This window comes from Sinocyclocheilus grahami, unplaced genomic scaffold (assembly GCF_001515645.1).
Source record: "Sinocyclocheilus grahami isolate Dianchi unplaced genomic scaffold, SAMN03320097.WGS_v1.1 scaffold609.1, whole genome shotgun sequence".
Taxonomy (NCBI): Eukaryota; Metazoa; Chordata; class Actinopteri; order Cypriniformes; family Cyprinidae; genus Sinocyclocheilus; species Sinocyclocheilus grahami.
In genome coordinates this window covers 1,146,088-1,160,878 of record NW_015505788.1, presented here as the reverse complement: position 1 = coordinate 1,160,878, position 14,791 = coordinate 1,146,088, and the positions used below count along the sequence as shown (strand labels likewise).

The window sequence follows — 14,791 nt, the reverse complement described above, 5'->3', positions numbered from 1 at the left end:
CGGTTTGCTGATGTCAACGTTGTGGATCGAGTGGCCCATGGTAGCGGTGGGGTTATGGTATGGGCAGGCATATGTTATGGACAACGAACACAGGTACATTTTATTGATGGCATTTTGAATGTATGTGTATGTGAAACTGCACATTTTAGAGTGGCCTTTTATTGTGGCCAGCCTAAGGCACACCTGTGCAATAATCATGCTGTCTAATCAGCATCTTGATATGCTACACCTGTGAGGTGGATGGATTATCTCGGCAAAGGAGAAGTGCTCACTAACACAGATTTAGACAGATTTGTGAACAATATTTGAGAGAAATAGGCCTTTTGTGTACATAGAAAAAGTCTTAGATCTTTGAGTTCAGCTCATGAAAAATGGGGGCAAAAACAAAAGTGTTGCGTTTATAATTTTGTTCAGTGTATCTTCAAGACTTAAATCCTCGTATGCACATCACTGCCTGTACCTGTATTTGGGTGCTTAGTTACAAAACATAATTGTAAACTTTTCAGATCATGATTATGATGTTTTAACTGACTGAAGTTATGATTACTGACTTTATATATTTGAATGTGTATTTTCATCCTGGCCCGGAACGATAGACTTGATATCATTACGTCATCGCGAATGACGTCATTATGTTAGGGCGTAATAGAACCGACGAACCGGTTTTTTGAACCGGTTCATTGAAACGAACTGTCCGAAAGAACCGGTTCGCAGAAAATAACTGGACTTCTCATCACTAATTTGAAGCAGCATTGCACAGACTGATCGGACATCAAAGAGAGCGATTCGAAAGCATGCGGAGCCATCTGCTCTCTGTAGCTCTCGCGGTGCTTTGATGTCATACAGCGATTGGTCTGCACATTGCTGCTTCAAGTCGAACCGAGAAAGGGACTTTGGTCAAACACACTCCTGTCTACGAGCTTGCAATCTCTCTCTCTCTGCCCAGACCCCCCCGCATGATTCGATTACAATTATCATATCAACGATTCGATTCAATTTGATATCACGATGCGTTGCACCCTCAATTTTCAATATTTCTGCACATGGTTACATTTTCATATACAATTTATATCAAATTTGTTTTGTGCATTTATATTAAATTATATAAGCAGGCTGCTTTTTAAAATAATTACAAATGAATAATAAATCAAAACAATTGTTAAGAATTTAACCAACTAAATACAGCTTCAAAACATACAAGCAAATATGAAGTAATAAAGGGGGAAAAAGACAATCACAAGTGATAAACAAAAAGTACTTTCAGTATCTGAGAGTGTTTCTGAAAGTTTACAGACAATCATAGTTATGGGTTTTTCTTTTTTTCTTCAGCATTATTGCTGTTTGATTATTACTGATGAGATCCTAGACAGTAGCTGTTTTTTTTTTTCAGATGTTTTGTCCTGGTCTGAAAACATAACTCGCTGTCTTTACATCAATTTCGTATCATAAAGGATTCAGAGATGCAAGTGCATTTAACCGCAGCTGCATTCCAAAAAAGTGATACTGCTTTTCCACATGATCAGACTTATGTTGGTTTCTGCAAACAAACGATGACAGCCAAGTTTGTGTTTCTTGCAAAGATTTTAACTTAGTTTCATATTTTGCCTTATAATGCAAAGACTTTCAGATATTTTTAACTGTGACTTAAATGAAAAAAAAGGCACACTCATACTCTTACGCAACCATGCTTGCTCACCTTTACTAACAGACCATATTTGTCAAACATCCAGATTTTCTTTCTGGCTTCTGCCTGAGACATTCCCGACTCCATCATGGCCATGACGATCAGGTTAGCGATTCCCAGAGCAGCCTAAAAAATACAAAATTCCATCTTAAATACACAGGTTATGTTAGAGTCTAATCTCATATCAAACCACACAGATTAAAAGACTGGGTTTGCATTATAGTGTCTTTAAAACGTGTCACGTGAGCTCACCTCTCCAGCTCCCAGAAACAGAACTTTATGTTCAGTTATTGACTTCCCCACAACGCGTTGAGCTGACAGTAAACCCGCCAGAGCTACTGATGCAGTGCCTGCGGACACACAAACACAACTACTGATGCACAGTAGACAAGCAAACATCCGAAAATAAATAAATCAAATATGCATTTCTTAAAGGAAATACCTGTGCTTGTAAGGCAAAGCAGGACCAATAACAATTCAGTATGAAAATATAACAAAAGACATCATTAGTCTCATTTAGATTTTGAAAAAAGAAAAAAAGCAAGTCTGATCATGCTTCCTCATGCTGAATCAAATTAACTGATTCACTAAAATTAATCAGACTTCTAAGTGCTATCATTGTTATCATTAACAAAGTAAAAGTTATAAAAAGATTTTGGATAATTTAAATAAAGTTGAAATAAAATATAAATATTAGATTAAAAACGTTTTACTTAATTTGAAGGTTTAAATTGAAGCACTAAAATTACTAACTGGACTTAAACTGAAATAAAAATAAATGAAACACAGCAAACCCCATTAATAAGTCCAGTACTGGTACACACCCTGGATGTCATCATTGAAGGTGCAGGGATTACTGACTTTATATATTTGAATGTGTATTTTCATCCTGGCCCAGAACGATAGACTTGATATCATTACGTCATCGCGAATGACGTCATTATGTTAGGGCGTAATAGAACCGACGAACCGGTTTTTTGAACCGGTTCATTGAAACGAACTGTCCGAAAGAACCGGTTCGCAGAAAATAACTGGACTTCTCATCACTAATTTGAAGCAGCATTGCACAGACTGATCGGACATCAAAGAGAGCGATTCGAAAGCATGCGGAGCCATCTGCTCTCTGTAGCTCTCGCGGTGCTTTGATGTCATACAGCGATTGGTCTGCGCATTGCTGCTTCAAGTCGAACCGAGAAAGGGACTTTGGTCGAACACACTCCTGTCTACAAGCTTGCAATCTCTCTCTCTCTCTCTCGCTCTCTCTTTTTTTCCCTCAGCATTATTGCAGTTTGATTATTACTGATGAGATCCTAGACAGTAGCTGTTTTTTTTTTCCAGATGTTTTGTCCTGTTCTGAAAACATAACTCGCTGTCTTTACATCAATTTCGTATCATAAAGGATTCAGAGATGCAAGTGCATTTAACCGCAGCTGCATTCCAAAAAAGTGATACTGCTTTTCCACATGATCAGACTTATGTTGGTTTCTGCAAACAAACGATGACAGCCAAGTTTGTGTTTCTTGCAAAGACTTTAACTTAGTTTCATATTTTGCCTTATAATGCAAAGACTTTCAGATATTTTTAACTTTGACTTAAAGGTAAAAAAAAAAAAAAGGCACACTCATACTCTTACGCAACCATGCTTGCTCACCTTTACTAACAGACCATATTTGTCAAACATCCAGATTTTCTTTCTGGCTTCTGCCTGGGACATTCCCGACTCCATCATGGCCATGACGATCAGGTTAGCGATTCCCAGAGCAGCCTAAAAAATATAAAATTCCATCTTAATCTAAATTCCATTCCATCATACACAGGTTATGTTAGAGTTTAATCTCATATCAAACCACACAGATTAAAAGACTGGGTTTGCATTATAGTGTCTTTAAAATGTGTCACGTGAGCTCACCTCTCCAGCCCCCAGAAACAGAACTTTATGTTCAGTTATTGACTTTCCCACAACGCGTTGAGCTGACAGTAAACCCGCCAGAGCTACTGATGCAGTGCCTGCGGACACACAAACACAACTACTGATGCACAGTAGACAAGCAAACAATCCGAAAATAAATCAATCAAATATGCATTTCTTAAAAGGAAATACCTGTGCTTGTAAGGCAAAGGAGGACCAAAAACAATTCAATATGACAGACATAATTGGTCTCATTTAGATTTTGGGAAAAAAAAAAAAAGAAAAAAGAAAAAACCCGCAAGTCTGATCATACTTCCTCATGCTGAATTAAGTGAACTGATTCACTAAAATGAATCAGACTTCTAAGTGCTTATCAGTGTTATCATTAACAAAGTAAAAGTTATAAAAACATTTTGGATAATTTAAATAAAGTTGAAATAAAATATAAATATTAGATTTAAAACTTTTTACTTAATTTGAAAGTTTAAATTGAAGCACTAAAATTACTAACTGGACTAAAACTGAAATAAAAATAAATGAAACACAGCAAACCCCATTAGTAAGTCCAGTACTGGTACACACCCTGGATGTCATCATTGAAGGTGCAGTACTTCTCACGGTATTTCTTCAGAAATCGATAAAACATTTAGATGTTTTTACTCCATCTTCTTTAAGCTACACAATGTTAAACCGGTAAACGCCCTGACTGACTCAGTGTTGAAGGACTCAAATAGAAGTATTCGTTAAACTGATTCAAAACGATCATTCATGAGTTTGTGAGTCGCATTGAATGATTCATTACAAGAACTGGCTCATAAGATTTATTTGTTCATTAATCAGACTGGTCACACCATATTTGTTTTTGCATGCAGCCAGGGAAGACAAGTAATTTTTCTATTAAAATCTAGAAAATACTATTTTTATTCTTCAATTTCTTTTGCAGTGATGCTGTAAATCCTGAGCAAGTTGCTCTCAGTATCACCATCATATTTATTTGAGCACCTGGTGAGCAGCATTTCTAAATCGCAACATTTTTGCCTTCTTGCACATCTAAAAATGACTTCAACACAAGTTGAGAATAAGAGCAGGCTGGGCATACAATCACAGCTGTGATCTACACCGAAAAGGTTCAATGTATCAAAGCTAAATGGGTAATAATTAATGAAGTGTAGCTTACTTGGGTCGCCTGAAGATATGTCCATACTGAGTACATGCGAGACCAACAGTAGGTGTGTAGACGATGGGCATGAGAGCCTCAATGTCTTCCATAAGCACGCGGTAGAAGAGACGCTCGTTTCTTTCCTGAATCCCCATTAGATAGATGTACCTGTTCAAATGAACCCATACATGAATTTGCATTCAAAAAATATTTCACTTTTGTAATGGGACATTTTCAAACAGAAACAGAATACGGAGTGTGAAATAATGTTGGGTTGCACTTTTTAGCTACATAACTTTATCTATCAGGATCATGAAAAAAAGCAGGTTATGATATTACTGGCTAAGATTTTTTGAGCCACACAACCTTTATTGCAAAATTTCTCATATTCTTGCATAATATACACAGCAAACTTCAGTTTTTATATGGACATTTTAAATTCAATTTCAAATCAAATTGTAGAACAGCTCTTATTATCTGAAAAGGGTAGCGAGGTGAATGAATGTACTTCTGCAGTGGGTCGGACATCTTCTTCAGGTTCTTCTGGAAGCGCATGGCCTGGGTGTCCTGAGTCTCGATCTTTGGAGGCAACAGACCATGAATGCCCAAAATCTGCCGTTCCTTCAGAGTGAAGGCCATTCCCTGTGCATGCACAAATACACAATGAATGTTCACACTACATTTTTACTGCAGTAAAATAGAGGATTGCAAGTTGGGAGTGTTTGTCAAAGTCAAAAGAGCCCAAAACCGAATCTCCAAGGCTTTCTTTAAAAAAATTTGAATGCCTAACAATGGTCAACTGAAAAAAAGTGGCATTAAATATTTTTACAACCAATGATCAAGTTTTTTTTTTGTTTATGAACAAAAAATAAATAATTAAAATAAAATACAATAATAATAATAATAATAATAGATCCGATCCAAATGTTTTATATTTTAAATAAAAATAATTGTAGCTTTTTAAAATATGTATTATTATTATTATTATTATGTAGTGTTACTTATTTAACTTATTCTATATCCATTTGTGGTTTGAAATTATTTTTATTATTTAATAATAATATTTAAAGGAATATTTTTGTTATTAGGAATGTGTCAGATTCAAGTAGACATTAAGAACTACACTGTCTACAAACGGATCAAATTTTATCACTTGCTTGGTGCAACATCAAAGTTTATTTAGGGCCACAGGTTTGTTCAAATCCCCAACCATAAGTATGAGCAATGCTAGTGATGCTTGCCTTAGCAAACGACGCAAATTACAGACAAAGCCAGACACACAAAGACAACTGCAGATGGTCTAATTTAATACATTGTCTGTGCAGAGTGTCATGACATATGGAGGGCAGAGAACACAATGAGTCATACAGAGACCCTGAAACACTGGCTATATGTGTGTTTGAGGGTGGGCTGCCTGGAGCCCTGCTCTGCTGTACATTAAAACCATGCATGAATCTTTGACCTGAGCTGCAACAATTGTAATGCATACATCTTGTGTGTGAGGAGGAAATGTCTGCGGGGAGGAGATCAAATCAGTACAGCGACCAATGAGGGTCAGCGAGAGGGAAACGTCCATCTATAACATACAGGAACTGCATTCACTTTACATTCCATATGCCTGGAGTGTGTGTACATCTGTGTTTGAGCATATTTGAGGGCTGGGAACAGTTTTTAACAGCGCTGGTGGGTTACAGGTCTGCTTAAAAAACAATTATGTTAAAAGCAAATAATAAAAGGACTACAGACTAAATTAAATACAATTGCAGCAAGGATAAACATAGTTTATCAACCACCATATGATTTTGTGAGGTGAATTAATGGCTGCTGAGAACATGAAACCATCTGGCATTTTAGTTTAGTTTTGTACAATAAACATTTTTGATTGTGTCTTGGGTCATCGCTTGATCTCCAAAGTAAAATAAGAGGCCTGAAGCAAAACCAGTGGTCTACAGCACGGAAATGAAGCACACACCCATGTTTTTGAGGATACGTGGCACATCTGCTGAGTCACTCTTCTAATGTTTTCCAGACAAAAGCATTTAGACCCTCAAAACGCACAGGGACTGTGTTAGACAGTATGCATCAGTGCTGGGGAGTTCAAAAAACTAGCGGGGGGGAAAAAAACGTCAATGTATTGTGCACGCAGTCTTACATTCACGTGAGTTGAGGCGATAATTAAACACTCTACTAAAATGTCCAGTTTTATATTAAATGTCCACATTATATATCGAAATAAACATGGCTTAGTTTGATTATCAAATTGCAGAGGCAGTGATTTAATTAAATAAATACACGCACTGCAGGTTTCAGAGGAAAGCGTGGCACGGTGTTCATTTGCACACATACAGCTCATGATATGAGCCGCAGCACATGATTTATTTTTAAATATAAATATTTATTATTTTAGAAATATTTTTCTATTTTACGGAACATTAGCATAATTTTTTTACATCTTTTCTTGTTGACATCTTATTTGATGATAATCACAATACAACATCATAATTATTTTAAACTTCACTTTATTATGGTTAATTTAAAATGTTTGAGTTGTAAAGAGTTACGCTAAAATGATGGTTTGCATTTAAAAAAAAGAAATATGTATATATTATATACACACACACACACACACAGTAATGCTGAGGCTTAGAATCACTCAAGACACCTTAGCAACCACATAGAAACACCCTGGCAACCACCCTAGAATTGTGGCGTCAAGTGTTACACGGGTCACTTCTCTAATCTCACTAAATGTTGTTTATCACTCCGTTTTTCATTAAGATTTATAAACTGTTGTGTTTTATAAGTTTTATTTAGTGTATGTGTTTGAGTTTAATGCTGTCATTACAACTGAGATCCTCGTTTTTGTGCCATTTATATAATTCAAATGCTGAAAATTACAGATTAAAAGCAGATTCTTCAACTCTTCAATAAATGGAAACCAGAAAGGACGGTGACTGAAAGAGAGAGAACTAGAAGGAAAGACAGATTGAATTTAGTCTAACCTTGTTGGTACGTGGGTTGAGCATGAGCGGTTTTCCCTTTTCTTTAGTGTGAACCCATCGGCACACGCTCACACACGGCCTCACACTCATGCTTAATCTGGACAGCATGGCTGCACTGATACCGACACACACCTGCAAAAAAATTAAATCATAATAATAATAATACATGCCATTACACTTAATGCACTCAGACACAAAAACTGATCACTTAGATCAGTAGTGTCTGATAGAAGAGCTCTTATCGGCTGATTAGATTTAATTAGAATTATTATGGCTGAGCTGTCAGCAGCACTAGATTCTCACACCACAATCCTGACTGAGAACATTATGAGTCACTGCTGTGCTGATAAACATTCATGCCAGAGACCTTATAAAGGATATCAGCACACAGACAGCACTGAAGAACATCTCTGTAGCCTTTATAAATGCTGTGGCCTTTATAAAGTAAATACATAAAAAAATAAAACTAAAATAATTTAAAATAACGTACTAAAACAAATGTAAATAAAATAAATAAATGACAAATGTAAAAAAACACTACAAAAAGGATACAAATGTTTTATTGTTCACCTGCATGTCATCTGACCATCAACCAATATCAGATAACCATGAACAGGTGAATTATTATCAATTATTGAGATATTATCATTACATATTAGGGGGTACTTCAGTAAAATATTATAGGTCATAGGGGTTCGGCTGACAAAAAAGCTTGGGATTCCCTGCAATATTTCATCCATGAATGTAAATTATTATTTTCTTCCCTCATGGTCAAGAATTTGATGATTTGATGATTTGTAATTTAAACACATTTTAATTGTTGGTACCAACACTAAAGCTAAAGGACCTATTTAAAAGCAATGCACAACAGAAAACCAAATGTTGACGCTTGCAAGGCATAAAAAAAACATGCACGTTATCACTGAACACAAGACAATGACTGGCCCAATAATGCAAGTGATAGTTCTCAGTAAAACAAAACTAGCATTTTTGTATGAGATATTCCTTTAGTTTAGGGATAAATCACATTACTTGTCTCAACACCATAGAAACAATCAGCTCCTTTCCCCCATGCACTGACCATACAGTGCGAGAGACACTCGCCGTCACACACTGTGCACATACAGTGCTCTTACACTCGCAATCTGTCACACACAAGGAATCAGGGCAATGAATGAGATTAAGCCAGAATCCACTGCCAAAATCAGGTTCTCACAAACTGGGGTTTGTGAGTTGATGAAAATAATTAAATAATAAAAACGCAACATTCAAATAAATACATATTTAAAATAAATTACATTTTAAATTAAAAAAAATCTAAATATGTACTAAAATATTTTATATAAAATTTTCTAGGGATGCACCGATATGAAAATTTTGGCCGATACCGATAACCGATTATTCTTTATTTTTGAAAGCCGATAACCGATATGTTGGCCGATAAATCTATATCCAAATTGTTATATACTTTTTGAGAGCCTGATTACAAAAAAGTTTAAAAGCAATGCACAACAGAAAACCAAATGTTGACGCTTGCAAGGCATAAAAAAAACATGCACGTTATCACTGAACACAAGACAATGACTGGCCCAATAATGCAAGTGATAGTTCTCAGTAAAACAAAACTAGCATTTTTGTATGAGATATTCCTTTAGTTTAGGGATAAATCACATTACTTGTCTCAACGCCATAGAAACAATCAGCTCCTTTCCCCCATGCGCTGACCATACAGTGCGAGAGACACTCGCCGTCACACACTGTGCACATACAGTGCTCTTACACTCGCAATCTGTCACACACAAGGAATCAGGGCAATGAATGAGATTAAGCCAGAATCCACTGCCAAAATCAGGTTCTCACAAACTGGGTTTGTGAGTTGATGAAAATAATTAAATAATAAAAACGCAACATTCACATAAATACATATTTAAAATAAATTACATTTTAAATTAAAAAAAATCTAAATATGTACTAAAATATTTTATATAAAATTTTCTAAATATAAATAAATAAATATTTTATTGGTTGACCTGCATCTCATGTGACCATTAACTAGCATTAGAGAACTGTGAACATGCAAATGTTTTGTTAATTTATTAAAATATTAAGTAAATATTTTATTTCTAAGGGCTTTTGCTGACAAACACGTTTGGGAATCCCTGACGCAAATGATGCAAAGACTAATTTCTCAGCATTCGCCTGGAAGGAAAATAAATAAATAAAAACAGTATGAGGGTGAGTAAATGATTACAAAATGTTCATTTTTGGGTTAATTCAATGTCAAACTAGTTTACCCACATAATCACATAATACTGGTCTTTTTACAATGACAAAGGGACCACTCAAATAATGCAAACAAAAGCAGTGATGAATGGAAATTATAACGCATTAAACAATCAACATATATGAGACATAGGGTAATTTAATATCCATTTTAATAGAACGCAGATGTAATATCACTGAAGATTCAATCACATACTCAACTCTAAAACAACATAATCAGATGTCTCATGACTGCTGGTTGGTATGTCTGCATGTATAAGCAGTTGAACATACTCGTATCAGCACTGAAGTCACCTACTTTGCTTTACAAAGAGGAAATTAAACTTGTACATAAAGCATAAAGCCAAACCCTTCCAACAAATAACTCGTCACCAGCCACACATGATCACTCCTTATCGATTTATTATACTGTGTTCTTCTGGGTCATTAAAAAAAGTCAAAGTACACAACAGAGGTGGTGTGCATGCTGATATCATCGTTATTGTTAGGTCGGGACCGTTTCATCCAGTGTGATTCACAGCAGACTAAATTCAAGTGCCTCGCTCAAGGGTGCAATGATGTCGGGGTAGGGAGTTCTGGGGTCACTCCAAACTGGGACATTTGCATTTAAAGAAATAGTTCACCCAAAACACGGAAGCAGTATATTCCAAGATATTTTGAAGGTATTGAATAACAGACAATAATCTGCAAGAAGGCAACTACTTACAATGTGATTTATGCATACATTTATGCATTTGGCAGACATTTTTTCCAAAGCAAATTATATTGCATTTAAGGCATTCCCTGCGACTTGAACCCATGACCTTGGCGTTGCTATCGCCATGCCCATATATACCCAATTTACCAAACTATCTACAGCTTATCCACCATCAGGCTCCAAATGTGTCCCAGACACAGAAAACATGCATTCTTTCCGTAAGACAAAGAAAGTTATTTTAGGGACCAAATGGGAAGTCACACCAGATCTGCCTAATGTGTTCTTGCTCAGTGAAAAACAAGCCAGTGATTTGTTAAAGCGGCACCTCATAGCTGATGAACACATCCTGAGCAAGTCTCGGCCATAATTTGTGTGATTTATGGAACTACATACAATCAATTGAATGTAAGTGTCTTGATAAAAGGGCACGATGATGAAGATAGGTCATGCATTTAACCTAAAGCCTTTCAGACGCCAGCCCAGAGCTCAAACCACTATATGACGCTACCCTAAGAAGTTAATTTGTGAAAGCAGATTTTGTAGAAATTAGAATAGTTCATCGATTACTCAATCCAGGCTTTGAACCTACAACCTTCAGTTATTAGCCCAGATTGCGATGGAATACGAATATACAAGCTTTCAGTCTAGATCTTTAAGTACAACATCATAGAACACAAAAAGTGAATTTGTAAATATAAATTGAGAGCACAAAGCTGGTAGCATACGAATAAATAGAGTTTGAAGTTTGAACCTACATCCTTTCAGCTACCAGGCTACTAGATATTTAAACACAAAGCCACTGCAAGTGACTTTAAAGTGATTTTATTAAAATAGATTAAACACACAGTGCTAATCGTTAATGGATCACATCTTCAGGATATTTAGGCTAGAAACCACAGGTGATTAGTGTAAAAAAAAATTGTAATACTAACAGATATCACCATACTTCACTAGTTAATTAATTACAGTAAATTACGACAATTGTTTTGTATTATGTTTAAATTTGAAAATGAGTCGTTACTAATTAAATACACTAATTTGCATACATTTCCAGAGCAGAAATCAGGTTTTCGGTTCAAAATGTAGTTTCATTTTGTTGATACTTTACATTTGAGTCATGCTTAATTATTCACTCCATAAAAAAGAAAATACCAACAGTATTTTCAATACTTTTGAAATTTGGTATTTTCATACTATCAATTTAGTTTGCTAAATGATCAAATGTAAATGTAACAGTAGTTTCAAAATTTAAGAAAAAGCTACATATCAGATGAATGATATCTGAACAAACCCCTCTGTAAAAAGTTTCAGAATATAGATAGGAGTAAAACCAAGGGCATAGCGATTATAGAATTTTACTAAATATTTATTTATAACGTTTTTTTCTATGAAGTAAAAATGCATATAATGTAATTAATAATACATGTAAAAGTTAATACATTTTAAATTGTTATTGCAAGTAAATTAATAAATCAAAACAAACTTAACGTCTCCCTCGATCTCATTTGCGTAAGAATTGTCACGTGACGAATCTGCAGTTTGGTGGATAATAGACTTAACGGTAATGCTTGCCTGTTGTGTGGAATAAAATGATATTCCGCGTTTTTAACATCATACACTGCAGAGAAATCTGGAGATAACGAAAAACTCAGATGAAGATATTAAAGGGGTCATATGATGCTTTTTTTAAAGATCATTATTTTGTGTATTTGGTGTAACAGAATATGTTGACATGCTTTAATGTTCAAAAAACATTATTTTTCAAATACTGTACATTATTGTAGGTCCTCTATGCCCCGCCTCTCTCAAACGCTTCGTTTTCTACAAAGCCCCTCCTTCCGACAAGCGCAGTCTGCTCTGATTGGCCAGCTGACCCAGTGCATTGTGATTGGCCGAACACCGCAAGCACTCGTCGGAAATGTAACGCCCCTTACCATAATCACGAGCTTCATCTTTCAAAATAAATGTAAAGACAGTAAATAATGTCATTAGTTTTACCATCAGTTCAAGCCCGAAAGGGGAACAGACACAGTAATGATGCAGTACACAAGCCGCGGTTAAGACTCACGAAACGGTCGTCTATAAAATGCATTGCTGTTCTGTTGTAAGTGATCTTAAAGATTCCTAAATGCATCTACTTCTGGAAGGCCAAATAAAGTGATTTTGCTTTAGCCTAGAAACACACAGCGTCTCCCTGACATGCTGCTTCAACACTAACTGCGGTTACTGAAACCACGCCTTCTTTCTTTGCGTGAACATTTGGGCGGCATTATGCTAATATTTCCACATAGTGAGGTAGATATGTGGGGGCGTGTTAGAACGAGCCGTTTTAGGGGGGCGTGGCAGAGTCTTAACTTTGATAAAGAATATCTCTTTGGTTTTGAGACTTTAGTCTTTGCAACTTCAGGGATCTTATCTATGCACAATCAGCTTGTAACACTCCAAAGAGAAAGGAAAACTTGAAATCGCATCATATGACCCCTTTAATACTGTGCTTGATTCCGGATCCGGTCAATCAGATAAAGGTGATCCACAGGACGGAGCCGGTTTAGCCGCACACTACTTTTATGCAAACCATTTACATCCGAATGTTATTTACTTTTCACAGAACACAACCTTTAAATAGATTTTAGAATATAAACCGTTTATCGTCTATTCAGTAAGACTAAATAAAAAGTGTGTGCCTTAATGCGCATTAATTTGAATCAAGCCCAACAAATGTCTGTTTTAAAAACAGTGGATGAGTTATTCACTCCTTGATTTGCTTAATAAAAGCCTCCTTTGAGATCGTTTTGACAGACATGTTTATTGTGCATTTTAAACGTGTTTATTGCTAAGTTTAGTGTAGAAAAATAGAAGCGTAGCTGTAATTCGAGGGTAATGTATGTGGTTACCATGACAACCTCACGCACTTGCCACTGCTCTATGTATATTTACTACAGCAAAACTAAAACGTGTTTAAAAGTACGTCTGACCAAATCCACCGGTTCGGGTTCGGGTTCGGGTTCGGGTTCGGGTTCGGTGCCTGCCCCCCCCCCCCCCCCCCACCAACCGCCAAATGCGTCAAGCTACGCCTATGATAAGGTTTGGTGTATGTAAGTGATACTGAGGTGGAGGAAAAAAATCATTTTGAGAAAATAACCTATTAAGAAATATACTGATTAAATGTGAATTTGGGGTGTTTTCTTTTCACTAGTATGAAAGAAGACACGTTATGAAAGCAGAATAGCCCAAAATTGACCAATGCCTGAAAAAACAAACAAACAAACAATGCTTTTGCATGTAGCGTCCTGTCGTCAGATCTTAACAATTAAGCCCATTAAACAGATCGTCTGCGCTGAAACCGTTAGTTAATGCAGCAACCCCAACGAGCAACAGGTGTCGAGCCAAAACACTGATCATGTTAAACCACAAGGCCATGCGCTCACTAATTAAACAATCATGTAAACACATTGTAGAATGTGATGCTATGAATCTAGCGTTAGTTGAGTGAAGTGGTGACAGCTGCTATTCAGTTAGGCTAACACAAAACACTCGATATTTACCCTCCAGAGCTCTCATAAAGGATATATCTGAAGCCTTACCCTTTCCTTCAAACGTCTAAGAGTCCGTTAGTCACAGTAATACGCGACTAAACATTATATTTGGGATCAACTCACCGGTTTGAGGTCTGCGCGTCAGGCCTCGCGGAGTGAGTGACAGTCGCGAGCCTTCTCTGCACGAGACATTCTTTAACGCACACACGCCGACAGCCAATCAGAAGCGAGCTGAAGATTACCGTAAAGCTAAGCGCAGCACAAACAACAGAAACCGCCGACCACGGAAGCGGAAGGAAAATTATGAAAGCGCCGTAAGTTTCTTACACAAACCTGGGGCAAGTTCAAGCTCAAACCGGAGTGCAACGTTTTGCTACGGTTTCCGGGTTGACCGACATGTCTCCTGGAAACGGTGTGCAACGGGGTTTGAGATGCGTTTTCTCTTGTTTGGTGGCGGTGTCAAAAAATGTCAGCCCATTCAGCAGCAACATGTATATAAACCACGCGGTATTAAAGAGACA

At 36.5% G+C, this 14,791-nt stretch overlaps 1 protein-coding gene across 1 annotated transcript in view; it reads right to left on the bottom strand.

Annotated features, from left to right (window-relative positions):
- The window catches only part of LOC107557577 (NAD-dependent malic enzyme, mitochondrial-like), a 23,533-nt gene extending 9,049 nt beyond the window's left edge, over nucleotides 1–14,484 (bottom strand). The window contains exons 1-10 of the mRNA XM_016241052.1: nucleotides 14,394–14,484; nucleotides 7,755–7,886; nucleotides 5,261–5,394; nucleotides 4,771–4,920; nucleotides 4,176–4,234; nucleotides 3,594–3,691; nucleotides 3,328–3,449; nucleotides 2,509–2,573; nucleotides 1,937–2,034; nucleotides 1,697–1,810 (exon numbers count right to left, since the gene is read on the bottom strand). Of these exons, the coding sequence (XP_016096538.1) occupies nucleotides 1,697–1,810; nucleotides 1,937–2,034; nucleotides 2,509–2,573; nucleotides 3,328–3,449; nucleotides 3,594–3,691; nucleotides 4,176–4,234; nucleotides 4,771–4,920; nucleotides 5,261–5,394; nucleotides 7,755–7,862 (948 nt within the window). The 5' untranslated portion in view covers nucleotides 7,863–7,886; nucleotides 14,394–14,484. The remainder of the gene's footprint in view (nucleotides 1–1,696; nucleotides 1,811–1,936; nucleotides 2,035–2,508; nucleotides 2,574–3,327; nucleotides 3,450–3,593; nucleotides 3,692–4,175; nucleotides 4,235–4,770; nucleotides 4,921–5,260; nucleotides 5,395–7,754; nucleotides 7,887–14,393) is intronic.
- Between the last annotated feature and the right edge of the window lie 307 nt (nucleotides 14,485–14,791).